This window comes from Scyliorhinus canicula, chromosome 2 (genome assembly GCF_902713615.1).
Source record: "Scyliorhinus canicula chromosome 2, sScyCan1.1, whole genome shotgun sequence".
Classification (NCBI taxonomy): domain Eukaryota; kingdom Metazoa; phylum Chordata; class Chondrichthyes; order Carcharhiniformes; family Scyliorhinidae; genus Scyliorhinus; species Scyliorhinus canicula.
The window spans coordinates 211,504,364-211,528,716 of NC_052147.1; the positions used below are offsets into that span (position 1 = coordinate 211,504,364).

Genomic DNA, 24,353 nt, shown 5'->3' on the forward strand with positions numbered 1-24,353 from the left:
CCTGCCCAATAAAAATCTAAGTTTGCCTTGAATAAATTCAATGACCCAGCTTGCACGACTTTCTGGGGAAGAGAACACCAACCACCTTTTGGGAGAAAATAATTCTCCTCATCTCTGTCTTATTTTTTAAGCTATACTGGGTTTGAGTCTCTCCCATAAGAGAGAACATCCTCTGGATATCTACCGCATCAAGTCTCCTCAGGATCATATATGATTCTGTACGATCACCTCTCATTCTTCCAAACTCCAATGGGTATAGGCCTAACCTGTTCAACATTTTTTCATAAGAAAACCCTTCAGCCCAGGAATGAGTCCAGTGCACCTTCTATGAATTGCTTCTAAAGCATTTATATCTATTTTAAATAAGGAGTCCAAAACTGCACATTACTCCAGATGGGGTCTCACCAAGGCTTTGTAAAGCTGCAGTAAAACTTCCCTACTTTTATATTCCAATCCTCTTGCAATAAATGCCAGCATTTAATTTGCCTTCCTAATCACGAGCTGTACCTGCATACTAACTCTATGTGATTCAGGTACCAATGAGTTCTGTAATCTTCTTCCATTTAAATAGTATACTGCTTTTCTATTCTTCCTGCCAAACTGAACAGCTTCACATTTACCCATATTATAGTCAATCTAAAAATAATTTTTCCACTCATTTCACTTGTCTGTATTCCTTTGCAGACTAACTCCTCTTGACAGCTTATTTCTTACATATCTTTGAATCATCAGCAAATTTAGCTGCTATATATTTGGTCCCTTCATTTTTTTCTATTCGTTCATGGATGTGGGCGTCGTTGGCTGGTCCAGCATTTATTTTCCATCCCTGAGGGTTTGACAGTCAACCACATTGATGTGGGTCTGGAGTCACATGTAGGCCAGACCAGGTAAGGACAACAGATGTTCTTCCCGAAAGGACATTAGGGAACCAGATGTTTTTTTTTACTACAATTGACAATGGTTTCATGTGGTCATCATTAGACTTTTAATTCCAGATTTTTATTGAATACAGATTTCACAGTCTGCCATGGTGGGATTCGAACCCGGGGGCCCAGAGCATTAGCCTGGGTCTCTGGACCACTAGTCCATTGACAATACTACTATGCCACTGACTCCCAGGTCATTCATCCAAGTCATTGATGCAGATTGTAAATAATTGAGGACCCAGGACTGATTCCTGTGATACTCCACTGGTTGCAGCTTGCCAATCTGAAACATTTTCATTTATCCCAACTCTCTGCTTCCAGTTAGCCAATCAATTCTTTCTCAATGCTGACATATTACCCCTACATCATACACTATTATCTTGTGTAGTAACATTTGATGTGGTACCTTATGAAATGCCTTTTGGAAATCCAAGCACACCACATCTACCAGTTCCACTTTATCCACCTTGAATATTACTTCTTCAAAATACTCCCCCAGTCTGAACAGTCCCAACACCTCCTCCTTTTCATTCAGCAACTTTGAATGCAAGCTTAGGAGATACAACACCTGCCTCTTTAACTCCTCCCTTTGCACGTCCAAGGTCCAAAACAATCCTTTCAAATGAATCAGCAATTTACTTGAGCTTCTTCAAATTCACTATGCAGTATTCAATGCCAATGATGTAGTCTCCTCTACACTGGGGAGAGCAAATGCAGACTGAGTTATGGTTTTATGAAACACACCCATTCAGACCACAATTTTTCCCCGAGTTCCTCATTTTCATCATTTCCATTCTCAACTTGCTCCCACTCAGAGCTTTCTGTCCTTAGCCTACTGCAGTATTCCAATGAATCTCAATAGAAGCACGAGGAACAACACATCTTTGTCGGCTCGGTACTTTACAGCCTTCTGGACACCATGTTGAGTTCACTGAGTTCAGTCATGCCTCTGCCCCCATTTTTTTAAGGTTCAGTTTTCTCTTTCTCTCTTGTTTCCTTCACTTTGCATTAATACAATAACTATCCTGCAATCATTCCGCCTTATGACAGATCTTCTGTTTCTTTATTCGTCTTATTACTACTCTCTTTAACCTAAAGTGCAACATGAAACTTTATCCCATAATGTTTCCTGCCCCATCTTATCACAGATCTTTTTGTTCTTTTCACTGTCCCACTTTCCACTTATTGGAAAGTTATTAAATTTCTAACTACTCTTAGTTAACATAGAACATACAGTGCAGAAGGAGGCCATTCGGCCCATCGAGTCTGCACCGACCCACTTAAGCCCTAACTTCCACCCTATCCCCGTAACCAATAGCCCCTCATAACCTTTTTTGGTCAGTAAGGGCAATTTATCATGGCCAATCCACCTAACCTGCACATCTTTGGACTGTGGGAGGAAACTGGAGCACCCGGAGGAAACCCACGCACACACGAGGAGAACGTGCAGACTCTGCACAGACAGTGACCCAGCGGGAAATCGAACCTGGGACCCTGGCGCTGTGAAGCCACAGTGCTATCCACTTGTGCTCCCATGCTGCCCGATGGAAAGCCACAGGGCTGAAATGTTAACTCAGTCTGGGATTACCCGTGGAAGCAGTGCTTCCCTCCTGCGCCCAGCTCTGGTCCCCACCACCAACACCTGCTGGAGAGTCAGGGGCAAGCCCATGTCCACCGGCCTTGGATGCCACGACTCTACTTTAAGTGATTCAGGCAAGTAGTTGCCTGAAATCGTGGCTTCTGCCCCTCTGAGGCAGGATGCCTTGCCTCCAAGAACTGGCAGTATTTCAGAGAACCAGCAGCTTTTCAATTCTAGGAACGTCACCATCAGCAGTGGCTGCTGCTGGGACGACAGTAGTCCCTGGACCGGTGATCCTGGAGTAGGAGTGGAGGTCAGGTAAACGTGATAAGGGACCACTAGAGCCAATCAGATAGGTGTTGAAGGGGATGGGGGCGGTGCGGGGACTGGGGATGAATAGGGAGTACTCGCAAGGACAGGGAATGTCTTCCCATGGAGGCAGCCTATATTGCTGAAAAGTTGTCCATGAGCCATGGAGTAACCAATCAGGAGGGAATCCAGCCTCTCTCTGAGCATGTTGGGAGAGCTCTAGGTTTAATTGAGTTCGGTCCCCAGGTGACAACGAGCCTCTCTGCTCTGGTAACACATCAATGGTAGCGGGAAAAGGTCCTTAAGTGGCCATTAAATGTCGGCTTAAAAGTCTCAATTGGGCTGGGGGAAAGAAGGCCGACCTCGACTTTCCTCATTTTTAATTTAAAGAACTTGGGTCAAGAAGGCAATGGTCTTGCCATTGCATGCCTTCCTATCCAATTAAACAGCACCATCCTTTTTCCCACTCACGCGGGGGGGGGGGGGGGGGGGGGGGGGGGGGGGGCATTATATTCCACCTATTGTTCCTCACTGCAGTTCAGGTAGGAAAATGGTTCCCTGATCAATTTGGTCAGATATGGCCTCGTGCTCAATGCTCTTCTCTTTCTCTTCCTTTTCCTGTAAGCTTATCCTAAACTGTGTATCCTCTTTCATTCTCCGGGTTACGCTATATTCTAAAGGAAATGCTTATTAATATAACCATCTCTTGGAACAACTGGTTTATGCAGAACCCTTGATATCAGCAGTGGCTCCATCAAAGTGGCCACACCACGTTCTGTGGACTTTTGCAAATTTAACCAATTTTACAAAGTGCAAAACATTTGTAAAATTAAAGCAAATGCCAGAGTAAATCAATCAGCAATGAACCTGTGTGTTCACTGTGCGAAGTTAGGAAAGGCATCAATTGGAACGTTGGTCCCCAAAATCAAACACTGGCACCAAATTAGCACTGCACGCTGACTGAAGACATAATTTGAAATAGAAACAGAAAATGTTGGAAAAACTCAGCAGGTCAGGCAGCATCTGTGGAGAGACAAACAGAGTTAAAGTTTTGAGACTGTATGACACTTTTCAGAGTCACCATAATCTGCCGGCTCTGCATTTTTCCAGCGGATGCTCACCATGCATGCTAATATCCTCACCAAGATTGCGCCTGCCGTGATTCCCTTCACAAGTGGCAGTTGCGCGTCCACATAGTTCTAAGGGCACTGTTGGTACCAAAAATGTGATTGTAAATAATTGCAATTTCTTGCCCGTGATATCCCCTTCATTTCCAGGGAATTCCCAGTGTGACGTTTAATCGATTGAGGTTCAAGCTCAGGTTTCCCAGCTGAGAATCCAGTACTCTTTATTCTTATTTGTACAAATAAAGACAAATCTGGATCATGAGAGGAATAGATTCTCTTCCCAATAGATCATTGCAAACATAGCCACAAGGTGGTGCTGCTTGTATATATTTTTATTCTTTCCATAATCTAAAAAGGCAGGGCAGAAACCCTATGATACATCATGCTCTTGCAGATAAACCTGAAAAACTACAATATCATAAATATAATTGTTCTATTAAAAGTTTATTAATTAAGTTATTTTCTTAATTTGTAATTAATACATAATAAAGATGGCAGGGCAGAGTTGCAACTGCAGAGTGTGGGAGCTCCTGGATGTCGATGTGATCTGTGGAAAACATGTACAGTGCGTGTCTGTGGCCTGAGGAGTTTCAACTTGTTGAACTAGAGGCCGAGCTGCAGACACTGTGGCACATAAGAGTGGGGAAATATTACCTGAACACATTGTACCGGGAGGCGGTCAGACCCCTTAGTATAGGGTTTTCCAATATGCTCAGTGGTCAGGGGCAGGAGGGTATGACTGTGAGTGGGACAGCTATGGGGACCCAGAGGAGCCTCAGCCTTTGCAATCATCCAGCAGATTCAAAGTTCTTGAAAACTGTATGGATGAAAATGGTGGCTGCAAGGTGGATGAGTAAACTGACCATGGCACTATGGTAAAGGAAACCATTCAAGCAAGGGTATTAACAGGAATGTAGGCCGAGTAGAGAGTAGTATAGTCAGAGGGATACACATAGTTCTCTGCAGCCAGGAGTGAAAGTCCAGAAGGCTGTGTTTCCTGTCTAGTACCAGGGTTCAGGACATCTGCTCTAGGTTAGAGATAAAATTGCAATGGGAGGGGGAGGATCCAGTGCTCGTGGTCCACGTAGGTATCAACAAAATAGAATGGATTAGGAAAAGGTAGTACTTAGAGGATATGAACAGCTTGGGGCTAAATTAAAAAGCACAACCTCAAAAGTAATAATCACTGGATTATTACCTGGCCATGAGCAAATTGGTGTTGGGTAAATGATTACAATTATCTGGGAAAGAGTACTGAGAAAATTATTAGAACTAAAAGCTGACAAGTCCGTAGATCTTGAAGGATTTCATTCGAGGGGCTTAAAAGAGGTGGCTGCAGAGATAGAAGATGTATTGGCTTTAATTTTACAAAATTCCCTGGATTCTGGTAAGATCCTATCAGATTGGAAAATAGCGACTGTAACTCCTGTATTCAAGATAGGAGGGAGACAGGGACCTCCGGGGATGAACATGGAGTGGTTCCACATTTGGTGGCTCCTGCTCAAGGTGGAATATTATGGCCCTTCCCCACCCGATCAGAGGGGTGTTTCATGGAAAAAGGTGCACGAATACCGAAGGAATGTAATATTCCTCTGGTGCGACCGATTTATGGCTTACCAGACGAGGAGTGTAACGAACAAGAGGCAGCAGCTTGACCGAGAGATTAATAGAGGTGCAACACAGGAAAGTGCCGGAGAGTAGTGGGGCAGTGCTGCCCGCCCTGTGATCTACGAAGCAGCTGGTGAACTTTCTCAGCAACAAGGTCCAGCAGCAAAGGAAGGAGGCCTCAGAGGACCTGGTAAGGTGGTGGAGCTGCTTAGGGCGGCTATTGAGCATGTGGAGCAGAAGCAGGAGGCACAGGACTTGGCAATCCAAAAGATGGAGGAATCAATGAGGGAGCACGAGGATCGATTGATCTTGCTGGAGGCGGAGATGGAAATGGTGATGAGCAGCCAAAAAGGGCTGATGGAGAAGTTGGTGGATCTTGAAAGCTGCTCCAGGGGGCAAAATCTCTGGAACGTGTGGATACCTGAGGGTACTGAAGGAACTCAAGCCGCCAAGTTTGTGACAAACATAATGGAGAAGTTGATGGGGGAAAGGGGTCTTTGACCGTCCTCTCGAGGTAGATTGAGCGAACAGGGCACTGAGGAGGAGGCCGGAGGTCGGGGAGCCGCAGAGGGCGATGGTGGAAAGGTTGCATCGTTTTCTCAACAATGAGAAGATTATGAGGTGGGCGAGGCAGACAAAGAAGTGCACCCGGGAGGAGAACAGGTTGCGTAATTATCAGAACCTGGGAATGGAGCTGGCCAAGCGGAGGGCTGGCTACAATTGGATCAAGGCTACTCTCTACAAGAAGGAGTGAAGTTTGGGGTTCTGTACCCAGCTCATGTGTGTGTCACGAAGCAGAATCAAGAGTTCTACATTGACTCGCCGGAGGAGGTGAAGGACTGTATGAGAGACCATGGACTGGGAAGAGTGTGAAGACATTGAACTTTGGAGTTGTGCTATGTATAGAATGTAGGCACACAGGGTGAATGGATTTGCGAAGGTTATGGCGATGGGAGTGGAGAGTGTGCCTTTTGTTTTTTTCTAGTAGGTTTGCTGGATGGATGGGTGGGAGTTGAAGGGCAGATTGGGGGATGATGGGTGGCCAGAGGCTTCGGGCGGGGCCACCATGTTGGCTGGTTGGGCTAATTAATGGGAGTGAAGTGGGGTTAGTCAGGATGAGGGTGTAGGGGAAGGGAGAATCTGTTGGTTCTTTGTTTGGTTATGGGGAGGAGTGCTGGCATGGGTATGGTTGGTGCAGCGCAGTTGGTTAGGGAGGGAAGGCGGACATCTTGGGGTGCGAGCCGCAGACCGGGGAGGGGTTGGCTAAAGAAGGATTATGGCTGACTGGCAGGAAAGTGGGGTGGAGAGCCCCCCCAGCCTAGTTGATTACATGGAAAGTGCGGGGGTTGAATGGGCTGGTTAAACGGTTGCGTATTTTCATACATTTGAGGAGTCTGAAGCTGGACTTTGTGTTTCTTCAGGAGACACACCTGAAGCTGGGAGATGCATCGAGGCTGAGGAAGAGATGGGTGGGGCAGGTATACAACTCAGGTTTGGACATGAAGACGAGGAGGATGGTAGTGCTGGTCAACAAAACAGTAGTCTTCAAGGTTGGCAGTATTATAGCTGATCCTGGGGGCAGATATGGTTAGAGTGAAGCAGGAGGGGACGCCTGTGGTCTGGTGAATGTTTATGCCCCAAATTGGGATGATTTGGATTTCTTGAGGTAGGTACTGGAATAAACTCCGGACCTGGACACACACCAGCTGATAATGAGGGGTGAGTTTAACACAATTCTGGATGTGGCTGGACCAGTCGTGTCCCAGGTCTTTGAAGGTTTCATCTGTGGCAAAAGAGTTGAGGGGGTTCATGGACCGGATGGGGGCGGTCCCGTGATGGTTTGGCCGGGTGTGGGGGGGGGGGGGGGGGGGAGGAGAGAGTTCTCGTAATTTTCGCATGTGCACCGGTTGTACTCCCGGATTGACTTTTTTGTTATGGATGAGGCGCTGTTGGTGGAAGTAGCCGATTCGGAGTATTCGGCAATCATGGTCTCTGACCACGAACTGCACTGGGTGGATTTGCGGGTGGCACAGGGGAAGGGTCAGCGGCTGCAGTGGATGTTGGATGTGGGATTGTTGATAGATAAGGGTGTGTGTGATAGGGTGAGGGCAGCCATTCAAAGCTATGTGGAGCTAAACAACACGGGGGAGGTCACGGCCTAGACACAGTGGGGGCACTTAAGGCTGTAGTAAGTGGTGAATTTATCTCGATTCAGGTGCCCAGGGAGAGGGTGAAATGAGAGAGCGAGGCTAGTGGATGAGATTTTAAGGTTTGCAATGGAAGTTCTTGGTTGTGCACACCGACTGAGGAAGCAAGCAGCGATGAAGGAGATCGGACGGGTGAGGGATGAGAGGGGCAAGGTGGTATCGGACTCGGAGGGGATGAATGGGGTATTGAAGCCATTTACAGAAGGCTATATGAGTCGGAGCCTCTGCCTGGGGACGAGGGTACGAGTCAGTTCTTGGATGGTCTGGTGTTCCCGAAGGTGAGGATGAAGGTGCAGTGATTATGGGCCCCGATTGGGCTGAGGGAAGTGATGGACTGCGTAGGTTCGATGCAGGTGGGGAAGGCCCCGAAGCCAGATGGGTTTCCAGCGAGTTCTATAAGAAGTTTCGTGCAGAGCTGGGGCCCATGCTTGTGAGGATGTATAATGAGGCGAGGGGGATTTTAAAGAAGGATAAGGACACGGAGCAGTGTGGGTCGTACACCTGATTCCGCTGTTGAAATGAAAAATGAAAATCACTTATTGTCACGAGTAGATGTTAATGAAGTTACTGTGAAAAGCCCCTAGTCGCCACATTCCGGCGCCTGTCCGGGGAGGCTGGTACAGGAATCGAACTGTGCTGCTGGCCTGCTTGGTCTGCTTTAAAAGCCAGCGATTAGCCCTATAAGCTAAACCAGCCCTGTTAAATATGAATGCAAAGTTGTTAGTGAAGGTGTTAGCGTCACAGATAGAGGACTGTGTCCCGGGTGTGATAGGGGAGGACCAGACGGAGTTTGTAAAAAGGCAGCAGCTGTTGACAAATGTGCGCAGGTTGTTCGATGTCATTATGATGACCTCAGAGGGTAAGGAGGTAGAAGTGGTGGTGGCAATAGACACGGAGAAGGCTTTTGATCTGGTTGAATGGGCACATTTGTTGGAGGTGTTGGGCTAGTTTGAGTTTTGGCAGGGCTTTTTTGGACTGGGTTCGGCTGTACAAGGCACCAATGGCTAATGTTCGGATGAACAGGATGAGTTCAGAATACTTTGGTTTGAACTGGGGGACGAGGCAGCTCTCCCTATTGCTTTTTGCTCTGGTGATAGAGCCGTTGGCAATGGCGCACAGGGTGTCGAGGAGTTGGAGAAGGATTGAGCAGGGAGGGGACGAGCACAGGCTTTTGTTGTATGCAGATGATCTTCTGTTACATATCTCGGACCCGATGGGGAGTTTTGATAGGATTCTGGAGATCCTGAGGGAATTTGGCCGTTTCTCTGAGTACACATTGAACAAGGAGAAAAGCGAGGTGTTCCTGATTAATGCTTGGAGCAGGATAGGAGGCTAGAGGAGCTACCGTTCTGGGTGGTGGGCGTGAGATTTCGGTATCTCGGGGTACAGGTGGTGCGAAGCTGGGCCCCGCTGCATAAATTGAATTTGGCGCGGCTGGTGAGGCTATGAAATCAGACTTTATGAGGTGGGATGTGTTGCCTTTATCGTTAGCTAAAATACAGTGCTGCCCAGTTCTTGTTCATGTTCCAGAAACTCCCCCGTCCTTTTTCCCCAAGTCCTTTTTTAGGAAGGTGAATGGGTAATTTTGAGTTTTGTGTGGGAGGGAAAAACTCCATGGGTGAGTAGGGTGTTTTTGGAAAGGCGGCAAGGAGGTGGGAGGAGCTGGCACTTTTGGGTCTGCTGAATTACTACTGGGCTGTGAATATTGCAATGGTCAGGAAATGGGCAGTGGAGGAAGGATTGATTTGGGGGCGGGTGGAGGCAGCTTCATGTAGGGGGGGCTAGTTTGAGCACTGTTGGCGTCCTTTCCATTCTTGCCGGTCTAGTATTCTGTGAGCCAAGTGGTCATGGTTTCAGCGTTGCGAGTTTGGAACCAGTGCAGGCAACATTTCAGGTTGGAAGGCATGTCTCTGTGGGTGCTGATATGCGATAATCATAGATTTGTGCCAGTTGTGTTGCGTAGCAGCGGGAAACTTGCAGCTAAACATGCTTGCTATGGGACTTTGTTCCCATTCAGTTGAATCAAGCCCTTAAAAAATCCAAATGCAATCAGGTAATCTGTATGGTTTTGTGAAAGGGAAATCATGTTTGACTAATTTAATAGAGTTCTTTGAGGAAGTAAAAACAACATGGATAAAGGGGAACCTGTGGATGTGGTGTACTTACATTTTCAGAAGGCATTTGACAAGGTGCCATATCAAAGGTCGCTGTACAAAAGAAGAGATCATGATATAGGGAGTAACAGATTAGCATGGATAGAGGATTAGTAAGCCAACAGGATACGGATAGTTGGCATATATAGGTCATTTTTGGGTTGGCAAAATGTAACAAGTGGCATGCCACAGGGCTCAGTGCTGATGACACAGTGATAGATATGAAAATAAGTTGTGAAGAGAACATCAGGGCGGGATTCTCCGACCCGGCGGGGGATTGGAGAATCCAGCCCCTGTTTTCACATCCCACAGATACTATATTGTCTCCAACTGTTTCTACTCCTTTGGCTGTATATTCACCATTGGCGAACCCTAGCAGTGTACCCTTGAACCTCTCTGCAATTTTGACAGGATATGTCCTTATATTCCCACCATTTAGAAGCATTGCATCAGTTTTCACATCAATGCTGATGATATTCAGTTCTAGCTATCTGCCCCTCTGCTAATCCAAAAGCTGCATATTTAAATCAAGGCATGGATAAAAGAACAAAGAACAATACAGCACTGGAACAGGTCCCTCGGCCCTCCAAGCCTGATCAACCCTCCAAGCTTGATCAACCTTTGCCAAAACCCTCATCACAAAGAACTAAGAACAATACAGCACAGGAACAGGCCCTAGATCTTTGTACCCCTGACCTTACTTCTACTGACCTCCACAATCCCACCTCTATTCGTCCACTTCTGTCACCACAATCGTAAACCACACCTTCAACACGTCAAAAGTCAACTTTTCAAATGCCTCTTAACTGATCTCCCTGCCTCAAGCCGTCACAAGTTTCAACTTGTTCTCAATCTCACAATCACATACATTCACTCCTCATATCCAGTGAGTTGAATTTTAATCTCCATCCTTACTTTTAAATGTCTCAATCTCCTTAGCTCATTGTACTTTACTTGAGTTATATCCCTCAATCGTATGTCCCTGCACCTTTTGATTCTCTAATACCAGGTTTTTATTCCCCTGTTTATTCTAGTACAATCGTGATGGCTACTTGGTTATTCACTCCATCTTGTCCTCTAGACCTCCATCATGCCAATTCCTACTTTATGTTCAAAGACCTCCTTCTTTTAGTTGTTTATCCCTTTTCCTGCTGCTGCTTATCATGCACTATTTCTTCCCCGTAATAGTAGGTGCTTTGAGCTGTGTTCCTGCATGAGAGGAGTGCTGGGGAAGTAAACGTTTTTGATGATGCCCTCATTGAAATGTTAAGCATCCAAATATGTTGAATTTAGTATAAAGAGTACTTTGTGCATTTTCATCCAAATTAGAATTCATGTTTGTGGTGATTGCAAAAAATTATCTGGAATGCAGCACTGTATCCAATTGGAAGGCAATGTTACCAATTGAGGTCAAATAATGGAAAGCAGTTATAAACAGTTACAATCATTCTTACACCCATCAAAGAAAGGAAGCTTTCATCTGACCTGAAAAAAAATCCAGACGGCAGACATGAAAAGATTATGTTCAAAATTGCTTCTGCACTTATTGGTTGATTGTATTTTTATTGCATGTCCTAAATGTGTAAACTTCATAACTTTAAAGCAGCAATCCAACTCCCACACTGCATTTGTTTTTTTCTGACAATTTTTCTGGTAGCTTTCCCCAAAATCAAGCAGAGAAAGTTAAAAATAACTATTTGTGAATGAATTTTAACAGCAACTGATTTCTGAAACCAGTGAAAGTCTTCTTTAGAGCATTGGATGCTACAATCTTTCCATACTGTTATTTGCAAGTTACCTACCCTTCATGACGTTTGAAGCCGTCAGATAAATGGATATTTAGTTTATAAATTCTAATTTATTTAAATATCGGTCATTTTGAAACCAAAAATGCTTCATCTACATGGACTAACAGCGTCAGGCAGGCAATGTCTTTTAACAAATTGATCAGGACATTAAATTGAAATTGCTTTCCTTTCCGTTTCATATTGAATACTACAGGCCCAAATTTATGAACATTTTTGTCTGTGTCAATAGTGGCGATACTAACCGGATAACAGTCAATGTGAAAATTGTTAAATTGTTACTGCGAGAAAGTGCTTTGTAATGATTTAAGGATAATAACAAAGCAATTGTTTTATATCATATAGATTGGAACGGAATGGCAGTGTAGAGAATCCTTGCTCACCAAAACGCAGCTGAAATAATGTGGACAAGCAGAAGCTCACATTAAAGAACACAAATATTAGACACTTTGTTGGTCTTTCTACTATTTTGTCAGCATTTCATGTAACTGTGCTCTCTAACAGCAGGCTGGCTCATAAATAACATCCTCATTGCATTCCTCAGTTAGTCCATATGGTGATAAGGGAAGCTTACACAGTATGCTTAAAATGTGGCAATTTTGTCCTGATGGTACCTACAATCTAAACTGTGCATGCTCTATTTTGTCTGGCTAGCTGGATTCCCTGTCGACAAAAATTGGATTATGATCTCCTGTTGAGAATTTTTAATCTTTGAATTTAATGAAAACAAACCAGAATCAGCATTTGGCTTGATAACTGAAAAAAAAAATCATTTTACATTTAGACCACGATATATGTCAATGCACAGCAGTGAACATTAATGATTTTTGAGCAACTTTCCTGAACAATTCCAGGGTTATGATAAAAGTACTGCTGTTTAGTAGGTTCAAGCCTCTAGGATCTAAACATCCCTTTCAGGAAACAAGTAAGACTTTACCTTATATGCCTAAGTAAGTTCGGGCAACAGGGACATAAAGGACTGTGCTCAATGTTGTTCAGATGCCATTCCCCTTTGAATCACCATTTCAGATGGATGAAAAGGAGGTAGGCCGAGTATATTTGCTCTAACCCTAAATTATGCCTTTCCACCACAGACCGATGGAATTTTGGGACCTGGTAGTACAATAACTTAAAACCTAAATTATATATTGGCTGTAACATTCGCAGGCATTATTTAGATGGCTGCTAAATGGTTAAAACTCATTTTCGTTGTAGTACAGTGACAATATGCCTTTGGACTCTCACAGGCTGTATAATTATATAATTACTGCTTTCATTACAGCTAAACCAGTACCATCAATTTGCTGGATTAACCACAGCAGTTCTCCATTCTCCATTCACAAGTTCCGCATAAAATTAAATGTTATTTTTAACAGGAATTTCTTAAGAAGGCAGTGTCCAAAGAGTTTCAGTCAATGTGCAAAACATTCCAGTCAAAGGACACAATCCATAAAATATTCAATTCAAGATACTGACATTGTCAGTAAGAATTCTGAAAGCAACTGTCTCCTTATAAAATACTTTACTCATTTCAGCTGTCAATGTTTTATTACAAAGGTTTTAATAATATGGACCAATTGGAATCTGAGAAGATAAGTTATCTTTGAAATCCTTTGTCTTGAATAACTGATGAAATGAGCCAATATGAACTTTTATTTTCAGGCAATAAAATTCTTATTTCTTCTGTCAAGAGTTAACATGAACACTGAAATTCAACGACTATAATCATGCCTGGTTTGTCAATTAACAGTTGATAAAGGCAAAAATAAAACACTAATCTTTCAAGCCTACACGCATTTGTTAGAAGCTGGCCTTGAATTTATGTCTGGCTCTCCTATTCTTCTGTTGTAACTTGCTGCAGGAAATCAGCAGGGAAACATAATTTATTAGGGAGCTTCACACATCACCCAGCAGAGAACCCCCATCAGACTATTCCAGTCAGTTATAAACTGCATGTAGCAACTAGGGAAATCTCAGGGGCTGGATTCTCTGATCACCGACGCTGAAATTGTGTTCTGCGGAGAGTTCTTCGGCCGGAGAATCCCCATTTATGCCAGAATCAGGAGCAGCGCCGCTTTTGTGAAGCTTCGCCCTCTCAAAAACGGTCAAGTATGGCGCACATCGTATGGATGGCCTCAGGGTGTCACCTGAGGCCCTCCCCCGATGCTCTGTCTCCGATGGACCCAGTCCCTGAAGGTGTGGGACACGTGTGCTCACACCCCTCGGGGACCTCATGTGGCGGTTGCGGACTGGGTCCAGCGCTCCCACAGTCAGGGGGGAGCCGTTCCGACGGCGAGATCATGGGCTGAATTCTCCATTCTGGAGACTAAGTCCCCACGCCGACATGAAAATGGTGGAAAACTGGCGCAAAACGGCCACCGATTTCCTGTTCCAAGGGGAGCTAGCAGGGAGGCCACGTAGAGCTCCCAATTCTAGCTGCCGATACGCGCCAGAGAATTGCCAGGTCTGTGGCCGTGCGTGCGCACAGCAGTGGGCTACAGCGGCTGCGCCGTGCCTCATGGCGGATGCCGCTCGCAGACCTGGCCCCCAAAATAATCCCGCCCTTCGGCCGGCTCGTGCGCCCCAGACCACCCCACCACAGTGCAGGCAGCCCCGAATAATGCCCCCCTATCCGCGGATCGGTCGTCCCCTGACTGTGGCGGTGCTGGACTGAGTCCGCAGCCACCACGCTGAGTACCTGATGGGTGAGTCCACATGCGACCCACGCCGTCAGGAACTCAGCCGGCTGGGGACGGAGCATCGTGGGGCAACGTAAGGAGAGCGTGGTTACGGCGTGCAGCGTACTCCTAGAGCAGGGGTGGGCAAACTACGGCCCGCGGGCCGCATGCGGCCCGCCAAAGGTCTTTATGCGGCCCACCAAGATCAAGCCACTAAAAAAAAAAAAAAAATTTTTTTTTTTTAAATTATTATTTTTTTTTTTAATTTTTTATATTCTTTTATAAGGTTAATGGGGGGGGGGCTGTTGGGTTACTGGTATAGGGTGGATACGTTGACATGAGTAGGGTGATCATTGCTCGGCACAACATCGAGGGCCGAAGGGCCTGTTCTGTGCTGTGCTGTTCTATGTTCTATATGAGGCGCCCAGAATCATAACCGGGTGAAGCGCCATTTTTGAAAAGTAGAGAAAAAGAGGGCTAAAGGCAGGATGCCGCCGGGGGAAGCGCTGAGGTATATGCTGCACACTAATTGGTTACAACCGGGACTATTAATTAATATACTATGCGGCCCTTTAAAATTGTGAATTTCTGAATGTGGCCCTTGCACGGAAAAGTTTGCCCACCCCTGTCCTAGAGTATGCTGCTTTTCAGGGGGTGGAGCATCGCAAAAGCGGCGCCGCCCCCAATTTCAGCATCATCGGGGACTCTCTGCCCCTTCGCCGAACGCGATTTCAGCGTGGAGGATTGGAGAATCCAGCCCCCGTTTTTCAATTTCCCGGAAAACCGGAACCTCATTTAAATACATCTGCATATCATTAGCTTGTCCTCCCGCCGGAATATCCCCTTCACTGAACATCCATCAGGCGCCGGTGTGACAGCACGCTGGGTATTTATACAGCACCTTTAATGACCTTAGGTGTCCCAAATTGCTTTTTAGGGTGCAAAGTGTCCTTAAAGTGGTAGCAGCCAACTTAGAGACATCAAGGTAACAAGAGTATGCAGTCATTGTGTTCCATGTGGGTGCCAATGCTATGAGAAAAGCCTTAAGTCCTGAAAAATTAAATTTAGCAAACTCAGACACAAGTTTAGGTGCAGCTCTCCGCTGATGGTCATAGGGAAAGGCAGAACGATTGGCATGATTAAATGTGTATTGGCACCAGATGGAAACTATTCCACAACAATGAGCTTTAACTGAATAAAGAGTACAGGAAAATAGATTTAATATGGAAGATACAAGGGGGGCTAATTGGGCAGTATCCAAAAATGGGCATAGGGATTGAAACGTGCAATTAACGTGCACCCATTGATTCAGGCAGCGTGCCAACTTTGTGCTGTCATATCACATCAACAGTATCATTAGCCTTGCACACTCACATCAATTTACTTCTCAGACACAAAGGGTATTTGTCAGAATTTAATAGGTGGCAAGAGCTCACCACTACTCCAGATGGCAGTCCCTCAGCCATGTAATGCTCTGAGGAGCATTAATCAGCTGAGACAAGCCTTCAGCCCATATCTGGGGAGGAGAGCCTGACTCCAAAACCTGATGGCCTATCAGATTGGTCGGCAGTTCTCCAGACCCCGCTATTCTACCAGGGTGGTAGCCACTGCTGGAATTACATTCAATCCCACAAAACAAAGAGGTGAGAAATGGTTGAAATTCAGTGAGGCCAAATCCAGAGGCCCGAGGGGGGGGGGGGGGGGGGGGGGGGGGGGGGGGGGGATAAGGGGAGGGAAATAGGGTGCAAAGGTCAGGTGGGAGAGGACACCCGGGAGGCAGACATTAGTGGGTGGGGGACACCCCAAGCAGAACACGGGACTGCTAAAAGAAGCATCCTCCCCTTTTTCCCACCAAAGGCTAACCTGCCCACTTTTCCCGCACTGCCACCTTTAATTGGTCACTTGAGGGCCAGCTCAATTGGGCTGCAGGAGGCTGGGCTGCTCCAACCCATCATTTGTACATTTGCAGTGAGATCGGGTGGACTGGTAGGCAGTAGGAACGTCACCTGCAGAATTTTACTGGCCCTGGGGAACTAGAGGATAACTTCATACTTGTGACAATATAAGACTATAATTATTATATATTGGAAAGGGGATCCACATGTAGCGAGACCCCAGACATGCTTCTATCCAGAGAAGGGGAAAGATAGAATAGGTGCTAGTTTCCCGGGTGAGTTCTGCTGCAGTGTTCTCAGATGAGCACTTTGATGGGGAGGTCTACAGAAGAGGAGGAATTTGAGTACACAAAATTATTCTTGACTCCTTTCAGGATATCAGGCATTTGGTTGCACACCAGCTGGATGTTGATGGAATCAAATCCCTTAAATTTGATCTACATCTCAGAATTTGTATCTGACAGCCACAAAATGATGTGTGTTCAATTAATGGCATCCTGAATGACAAAGAAACTGCGAGCTCGCTCTGCCTGCTCCTCTGTGGTGAGTGAGAATGAAGTTCATTCCGCTGTCTCAGAATTTAGAACGTCAGGAACCACCGTTATGCGACAATGGGGAATAAAGTGTGAGATGTTGCAAATATCACCTGTTCCAGCCTGGAAGAAATTCAACGCAGAAAAGTTCATGGGCCACAGTAACTTTCACAGCCACTGGCAATGATGGCTGCAACAGGTGGCAGATTTCTGCATTTCACACTGGTTGACGTTATAATGTACGTACTCTGCAGTCTTCTGACAGATGTTCCCAGATGCATGCTCATGCCCTCACCAAAATTATGTTAAGTGCAACTTTAAGCACATGCTGCAGATCCCATTTTGGAGGCAAAATGGCACCTGCCATTTTTAATTTTGTGGCCAAAATATCTAAACTGGGAGAGGAGCTGAAAAAAGAAAATTAACCAGTAGAAACTAAAAGTGAAAAGGGAAGGATAATATTCATGCAGATATCAGTTTTAGCAGTGGGGCATGGAATAGAAGAATGTAATAAGGTTGCTGCTAAAGGACCAAACAACCTGGGACAAAGAAAATTGTGGGAGTTGCGATAAGTAAAAGAAAAGAAAGTTAAAATGAGCAGAGTGTAGGAAATAGAGGGGCTCAACTTGAAGCAATTATTTTACAAGAAAATCTAGACTTAATACGAACAGAAAAAATAAACCTTGCTGCAAACCCCCGACATATGTTTCTTTCTTCTAGTTATGATTCTACACTTTCAATAGGTTATCGTCTGTTTTGTTATTTATCGGGTCATACCGCACAAAATCCTTCTCAGTTTTAATTTTCCTTTCAAACATATTTCATCACAAAAATCATCACAATGTAATTACAATGATAGTTCCCCATTCATCTTACTGTATGCCCCTCCAAAATATAAAAATTCACATACACAATTACTAGCCCACCTGTTATTACAACATTCACTAAACACAGAATGGTTTACATTGCTCCACCATAGATGGTCATGCCGACACCTGTTTAGGTCTGAAGCTCTGAAATTCCCTCCCTAATCCTCACTGCCTCTCTCTCCTCTTTTATCTGGAGGCTTCTGTCCATTCCTGGAATGAAGACAGTTGTGATCTGTCTTTCAACCCCGCAGATCCATTAGCCACAACCCATTCATTCCTTTCTAGTAGTGATCTGTGATTGTCAGCTTCCACAAACCAGCTGCAGCCTTGATTCATTTATTTCCCTCCATAGATGAAAGCCTAATGTTTATAAACATCAACCACATCAAAGAGCAGCAAGCGCATTCCAATCACATGCTTGAGTGATTGGAATGCATCTGGTGATTGGAATGCACTTACCTCTCTTTGATGTGGTTGATGAAGATGAGTCCTAATGGTTTTGAAACATTGGCGCCATCAACAGGGGTGCAATGGGGCTGGTACATGCCAGGAGAGGCCTCCCCTGGGCTTCCCGACAACCGTTCCACCTGGCAAGATCTGGTTAGGGATCCAATCTTGCAGAATTAATTTGACTGAGAAACTGTCTTACCTCTGCCTTTACTAAATCAAAAGGCTACCCAGCATCTATGGGCCTCACTGAAGAGACCCCAACCAGGCTCCGTTTATTACTGGTGCACTCAAAAGAGTCCCAGGCAGAACAGTACTTGGGGGGGGGGGGGGGGGGGGGGCTCTCCCAGGTGATTGAAGGCCTGCGGGTAGTTGGTCTCCAGCCAAGCTGGCACTCTGGCACTGCTGGTGCCAGCTGGGTACCTTCCCTGATAGTGCCAATTAGGCACCCTGGTAATGCCACCCAGATGCCAGCCTGGCACTGCCACCATACCAGATGGCACTACCAGGGTGCCAGGCTGGAAGTGCCAAGGTGCCAAGCTTGCATTGTGTCCATGTCAGGGATAGGGCCAGGGGTGCCCTGCACATCTGTGGTGGGATGTGGGGGGCCCGTGGACCCCCCAGCAGGTAAGTTGGGACGTTGGGGAGGTCCAGGGATGGATTCTGAAGGTCGTGAGATCGGGGTGCCATTTCAAAATGGTGCAGACTATCTCCTGAACTGAGGAGCTCGCTCGTCTCTGTTTTATGTTGGTTAGATCGCTCCCATTAACTCTGTTTCTCTTGCCACAGATGCTGCCAGGCCTTCTGAGTTTTTCCAGCATTTTCTGTTTTTACTTCAGATCTCCAAAAATCACAATGTTTTGCTTTTATTTTACCTGTTGAACGTCCTGCTGGAAAACACACAGCTGAAGTCGTTGATGCAGTCGGACCTTGCGGTGTTGCCAGATACTTTCAAGCCTTCGCTGGTGATGCAACACTTCATGCACAATGTCTAAGACTCGATGAACCGCTTTGGAGTAGTTTGCAGTTGCAGTGAGTGAATCAGAATTCCCCGGGCTTAAAGGTCGCTGCAGTACATCTAGTAGAGCTTTGCCATCCTGACTTACCTGTAATAAATATAATAGATAGCTAAATATAATAGACATGCCAATCTAAAGAATTGATTATGGCATCAATAATTTGTCGACCATGATTCAATTAAATTCTACTAGCTTCCTTTAATGTTTCTCCCTTTTCCACTGCTAAATATTTGTGTCCAAATTACAACTGAGTCTACAATATTTATAATCATTAGCACTGCCTGACTTAAACCGTCATGGTAAGAATGGCATTTTGAAGCTGTCTCGTGGCTTCAGAATGCATTTTCACCAATAAAATAAGCTGACAAGTGTAACAAATTATCTGGAACAATATGAATTTTCAATTCCAATAGGTCCATAAAATGGGATCCTCATGGATTATGCAACACTTCAGATGGTTTGAATAAACAAAAGAACATAGTTATTTCATACTTGATATCAATTGATTAAATGACAGAATTCATAGAAGTAAGGTCAGAAATTTCAAGGGAACAGATTTGCGAGTAACTGATTGAGAAATGCTTTAAAATCAAATAAATGGGGGAACTTAAAAAGAAGAGAAACCAAATTCCAATCAGCAGAATGACTGACCAAAGAAAGCAATTGGATGACTGTGTACACCCTGAAATGAATGGATCGCCTCTTTACCTCTGCATATGCCTGTGTGATCTGCTCATATAGCGTTTGATGATGGTGAATGGCAATCTCCAAATCTTGCATTTCAGATGGAAGTCCTCCCTCAGCACAGGTTTTGCACCAGATATCAACACTTGATAAATACTAAAACAAAATTGGAAGCAGTCATTAATAGTAATTATATTTTTCCTTTGAAAAAATCTTGCAGTGAAATGAAGCAAAAGCAGAAGGTGTAGAGGGGACATGAGGGAAATAACTTTTTTAGTCAGAGGGTAGTGGGTGTCTGGAATTCGCTGCCTGAGTTGGTGGTGGAGGCAGGAACTGTAAACTCTTTTAAAAAGTACCTGGACCTGCATCTTTAGTGCTCTAAGGTACAAGACTATGGACCGGGTGCAGGAAGGTGTAACTTTTCTATGGTTCTATGGATGAGGAGAGTATGTTTAGATAGCAAGTTGTTAAGATCTGCAGTGCACTTCATATTTTCACGAGTTTCGAGGCAGCGGGAGGTAGCCTGCCATTGGCTGCCGGTGGGATCTTCTGGTCCCGCTGCTGTAAATGGGTTTTCCTGTTGAATGCAACCCTTGCCGTCTTTTTTAAATGCACCACTTTTAAATGGCACCCCGATCTCACAACCCTTGGACGCAACCCCTAGACCCCTCCCAATGGGAAACCCGCCTTGTCCCGAGAGCAAGAGATCCCAAAGATTTTAACTCGCAGATGTCATTGTCATACACTGATTTCAAATCCCAACCATATCCCACCTGGTCAGCAAGGAAGCTTTAAAATATAACCAAAGTGAGCTTCCCTGGGTCTCTTGCGTCCTGGCTCCTGTCTGTCACCAGCTTAGTCAGGCATGCAGTTAAAATGACATGCACATATCCATCATGTCATTGACGTTGCCATAGAAATAACAGCCCTGCTTCTCTGGGTAAAGAGCCTTCAGGTTTAGTTTAAACAGAGTGAGGGCAGGGGGAAGACATGAGGCATAGAAAGAAGTCGGGAAGATGGTGTTGAAACCTTCTCCCCGCCATTAATTTTAATTCTCTATCAACATGTTTCTTGCAGGGTGGGGCAGGTAAAAATTGAGCAAATACTGCTTGTTTTGAGAAAAAAAAGTTAATCTGACCATGGGATTGGTTGAACACTTCTGTTCTACATCCTAATTTTTTAAACTTAGAACCTTTATAGATTTATTATGCATTTTCCCAGGTTGAATGAAATATACAGCTTTTTAGTTTAATTCCTATTATCCTCTTTACAAGTTACATCACACCTGCATTGTGCTTCTACTTTCTTCAAGAATTCGATGCAAAGAAGATTAATTCCTAGGTCTCTCATATTGCTGCCCTCAAGCTAGCCACTATGCCATGTGATAGTGCAGCTATCCCTAGTGAAAGATATCAGCAGTTTGGACTCCAAGAGGCATCATAACTTGGCAATGGTCTCCTTGCTGAAGCACTGGTGGTGACCATAGATTTTCTATGAGCAGATATACCAAGCTCTGTAAAGGTTACTTCTGGGACACAGATGGGAGTGTACATAAATGCGGGAACAAGGACAATCAGAAGTACTTTGCCGCAGCATGTGTCACAGCCATTTCCTTCCCCTGAATCTGAAGCAATTGATCCTTTAGCAGCCAGCATCCTACCAAAAAAATATAGATGTCCCTATCCTTGGAAGATGCAGGGAGACAGTTGTGCAGGGTCTAACTGCCTCATTAGAAACTGCAAGCCTTACTAATGGCTATCACACACTCCTTTATATATGACCAAGCAGTGCCCCAGGAAAGGCTCACTAAAACAGATGAAGTTGTGCATTGCCCTTTTTATGGTGGTTTTTAACAAAACAATTAGCCTCTGGCTCATTTATTGCAAGGATTCCAGAAATGTATGCATTTGATTACCATTAAACTGGGACAGTACGGAATGAAGACATCTGAAGCTTAAATTACAACAGGTTCATTTCAATAGCAACAGCAACAACTTGCATTTCTATAGCACCTTTAAACACTCAAATGTCCCAAGGCACTTCACAGGAGCATTATCCAAAATAATCCGCCACAGAGCCACGTAAGGTGCTATTAAATAAATAACCTTTATTGTCACAAGTAGGCTTACATTAACACTACAATGAAGTTACTGTGAAAAGCCCCGAGTCGCCACATCCTGGTGCTTGTTTGGGTACACAGAGGGAGAATTCAGAATTCTCAGCTAGTACAGGAATTGAACCCCCACTGCTGGCTTTGTTCCACATCACAAACCAGCTGTCTAGCCCACTGAGCTAAACCAGCATAGGATAGGTAGCTGTAAACTTGACCGATGAGGTAGGTTTTAAGGACTGTCCTAAAGGAGGAGAGAGAGGTAGAGAGACTAAGTGGTTTGGAGAGGAATTCTAGAAATCGGGATTTGGATAACTAAAAGTACTGCTGCCTACGGAAGATCAATTAAAATTGGTGATGCCAGAATTGGAGAAGTGCAGAATTCTTCTTTGTATAACTATGTACTTTCATAAATTACAGGCAAGGTTATTGGATTTTGGAAAAAGATGGACTGAATTGAGGAATATGATCACGAAAAGTCTGAAATCCAGTGTCACGAATGTAAAATTTAACATATTCATTTATAATAAAACAGTAGCTCTGGTTATAATATTCAAAGCTTTTTGTACGTTTTCAGTATTATTTGTTCCTTATGTTGTCAGGGATAGATTAGTGACTTAATATATTTGTGAAATATCAACCAAACTTGAATGCTGCCAATTCATAGTATTGCACAATGGTAGCAATAACCTCCAAATGCCCCTTTAATTGGCACATCAACAATGTAATTAAATGTTGAGTATAACGTGTTTACTATGTAAACACTACCAACAGTGAGAGTGATTGGTTAATTAGAACTTGGAAAAATGTCTCCAACCCAAAGGGACGGGCATAATTACAATAATTTGTACCAGGATTGCTCTTGTGGAGGAGTTTGTTCTTTTTAAATCTTTTATGTGGATAAAAATACTTGCTTTTTGCAATAAGCATTTGGAATGGAAAGAGAAAAGATATGCTTTATGCTCTTATTAGAAACAGAGGGTGAGAAATGTATTTGCATAGCGCCATTCTGAGTAATTTCCCCAGTGATATCATGGAAGAAACTGTGTGTGCTGCATCTTCGGGCATTATCTAACCCTAGGAATCAACATAGCCTGCCAAGGGGCTCTGATGATACCCAGAACTTGTTAATACACAGCTTCTCAATAAACTGAAGCAATTTCAACATCAATGACTGAATCAGAGAACCCGACAGCAATACAGGGCGGAATTCTCCGCTCCCGCGATGAATCGGGAAGGCCGTCATGAACTCGGCCGAGTTTCACGACGGCCTCGGAGGCCACACCTGACGTCACGACGGCTGACAGCTCCAACCCGCGCGTGCGCGGTTGCCGTCTTCCCCTCCGCTGCCCTGCAAGACGTGGCGGCTTGATCTTGAGGGTCGGCGGAGGGGAAAGAGTGCGTCCCTTTAAGACGTCGGCCCGACGATCAGTGGACACCAATCGCGGGCCAATCCCCTCCCGAGCACGGTCGTGGTGCTCACTCCCCTCTCCGCCCCCCACAAGCCACAAACGAGCATCTGGCGCCCATGTTCACGACGGCAGCGACCAGGTGTGATTGCCGCCTGGTCGTGAACTGGTCGGGAACGGCAGGCCGCTTGGACCATCCGGGCCGGAGAATCACCGGTTGCCATGAAAAACGGCGAGCGGTGATTCGGCGGGAAATCGCAGGGTGCCAGGGCGGCGTGTCGTGAGTCGCCCGGCCCTCCCGCGATTCTCCCACCCGGCGTGGGGAGCGGAGAATCGCGCCCACAGTGCTTCATGAAGCTGATACTTGTTGGTGTTCTGCAAAACAGACACCTTGGTCCCAAAATCAATTTCGAGAGTAATTATCACAAACCTTTCAGCAAGGGTTTCAGTACTTGTAAAAGGCATTTTACACAGATGTGTCCTTTCAACAGTACAGTCCAGAAAAAACAATAAGAAGTCTTACAACACCAGGTTAAAGTCCAACAGGTTTGTTTCAAACACTAGCTTTTGGAGCACTGCTCCTTCCTCAGGTGAATGAAGAGGTATGTTCCAGAAACATATATACAGACAAATTCAAAGATGCCAGACAATGCTCAGAATGCGAGCATTTGCAGGTAATCAAGTCTTTACAGATCCAGAGATAGTGGTAACCCCAGGTTAAAGTGGTGTTAATTGTCTCAAGCCAGGACAGTTGGTAGGATTTCGCAAGTCCAGGCCAGATGGTGGGGGATGAATGTAATACGACATGAATCCCAGGTCCCAGTTGAGGCCGTACTCATGTGTGTGTAACTTGGCTTTTATGTTTCTGCTCGGCGATTCTGCGTTATCGCGCGCCCTGAAGGCCGCCTTGGAGAACGCTTACCCGGAGATCAGAGGCTGAATGCCCTTGACTGCTGAAGTGTTCCCCGACTGAAAGGGAACATTCCTGCCTGGTG

The 24,353-nt window shown here is 45.1% G+C and overlaps 1 protein-coding gene across 6 annotated transcripts in view; it reads right to left on the reverse strand.

The window, feature by feature from the left end:
• The window catches only part of kalrna (kalirin RhoGEF kinase a), a 1,222,490-nt gene that overhangs the window by 537,370 nt on the left and 660,767 nt on the right, over positions 1–24,353 (reverse strand). For all 6 annotated transcript variants that reach the window (XM_038789521.1, XM_038789520.1, XM_038789517.1 and 3 more), the window contains 2 exons: positions 19,864–19,995; positions 19,012–19,242 (listed from right to left, as the gene is read on the reverse strand). In XM_038789521.1, the coding sequence (XP_038645449.1) occupies positions 19,012–19,242; positions 19,864–19,995 (363 nt within the window). The remainder of the gene's footprint in view (positions 1–19,011; positions 19,243–19,863; positions 19,996–24,353) is intronic.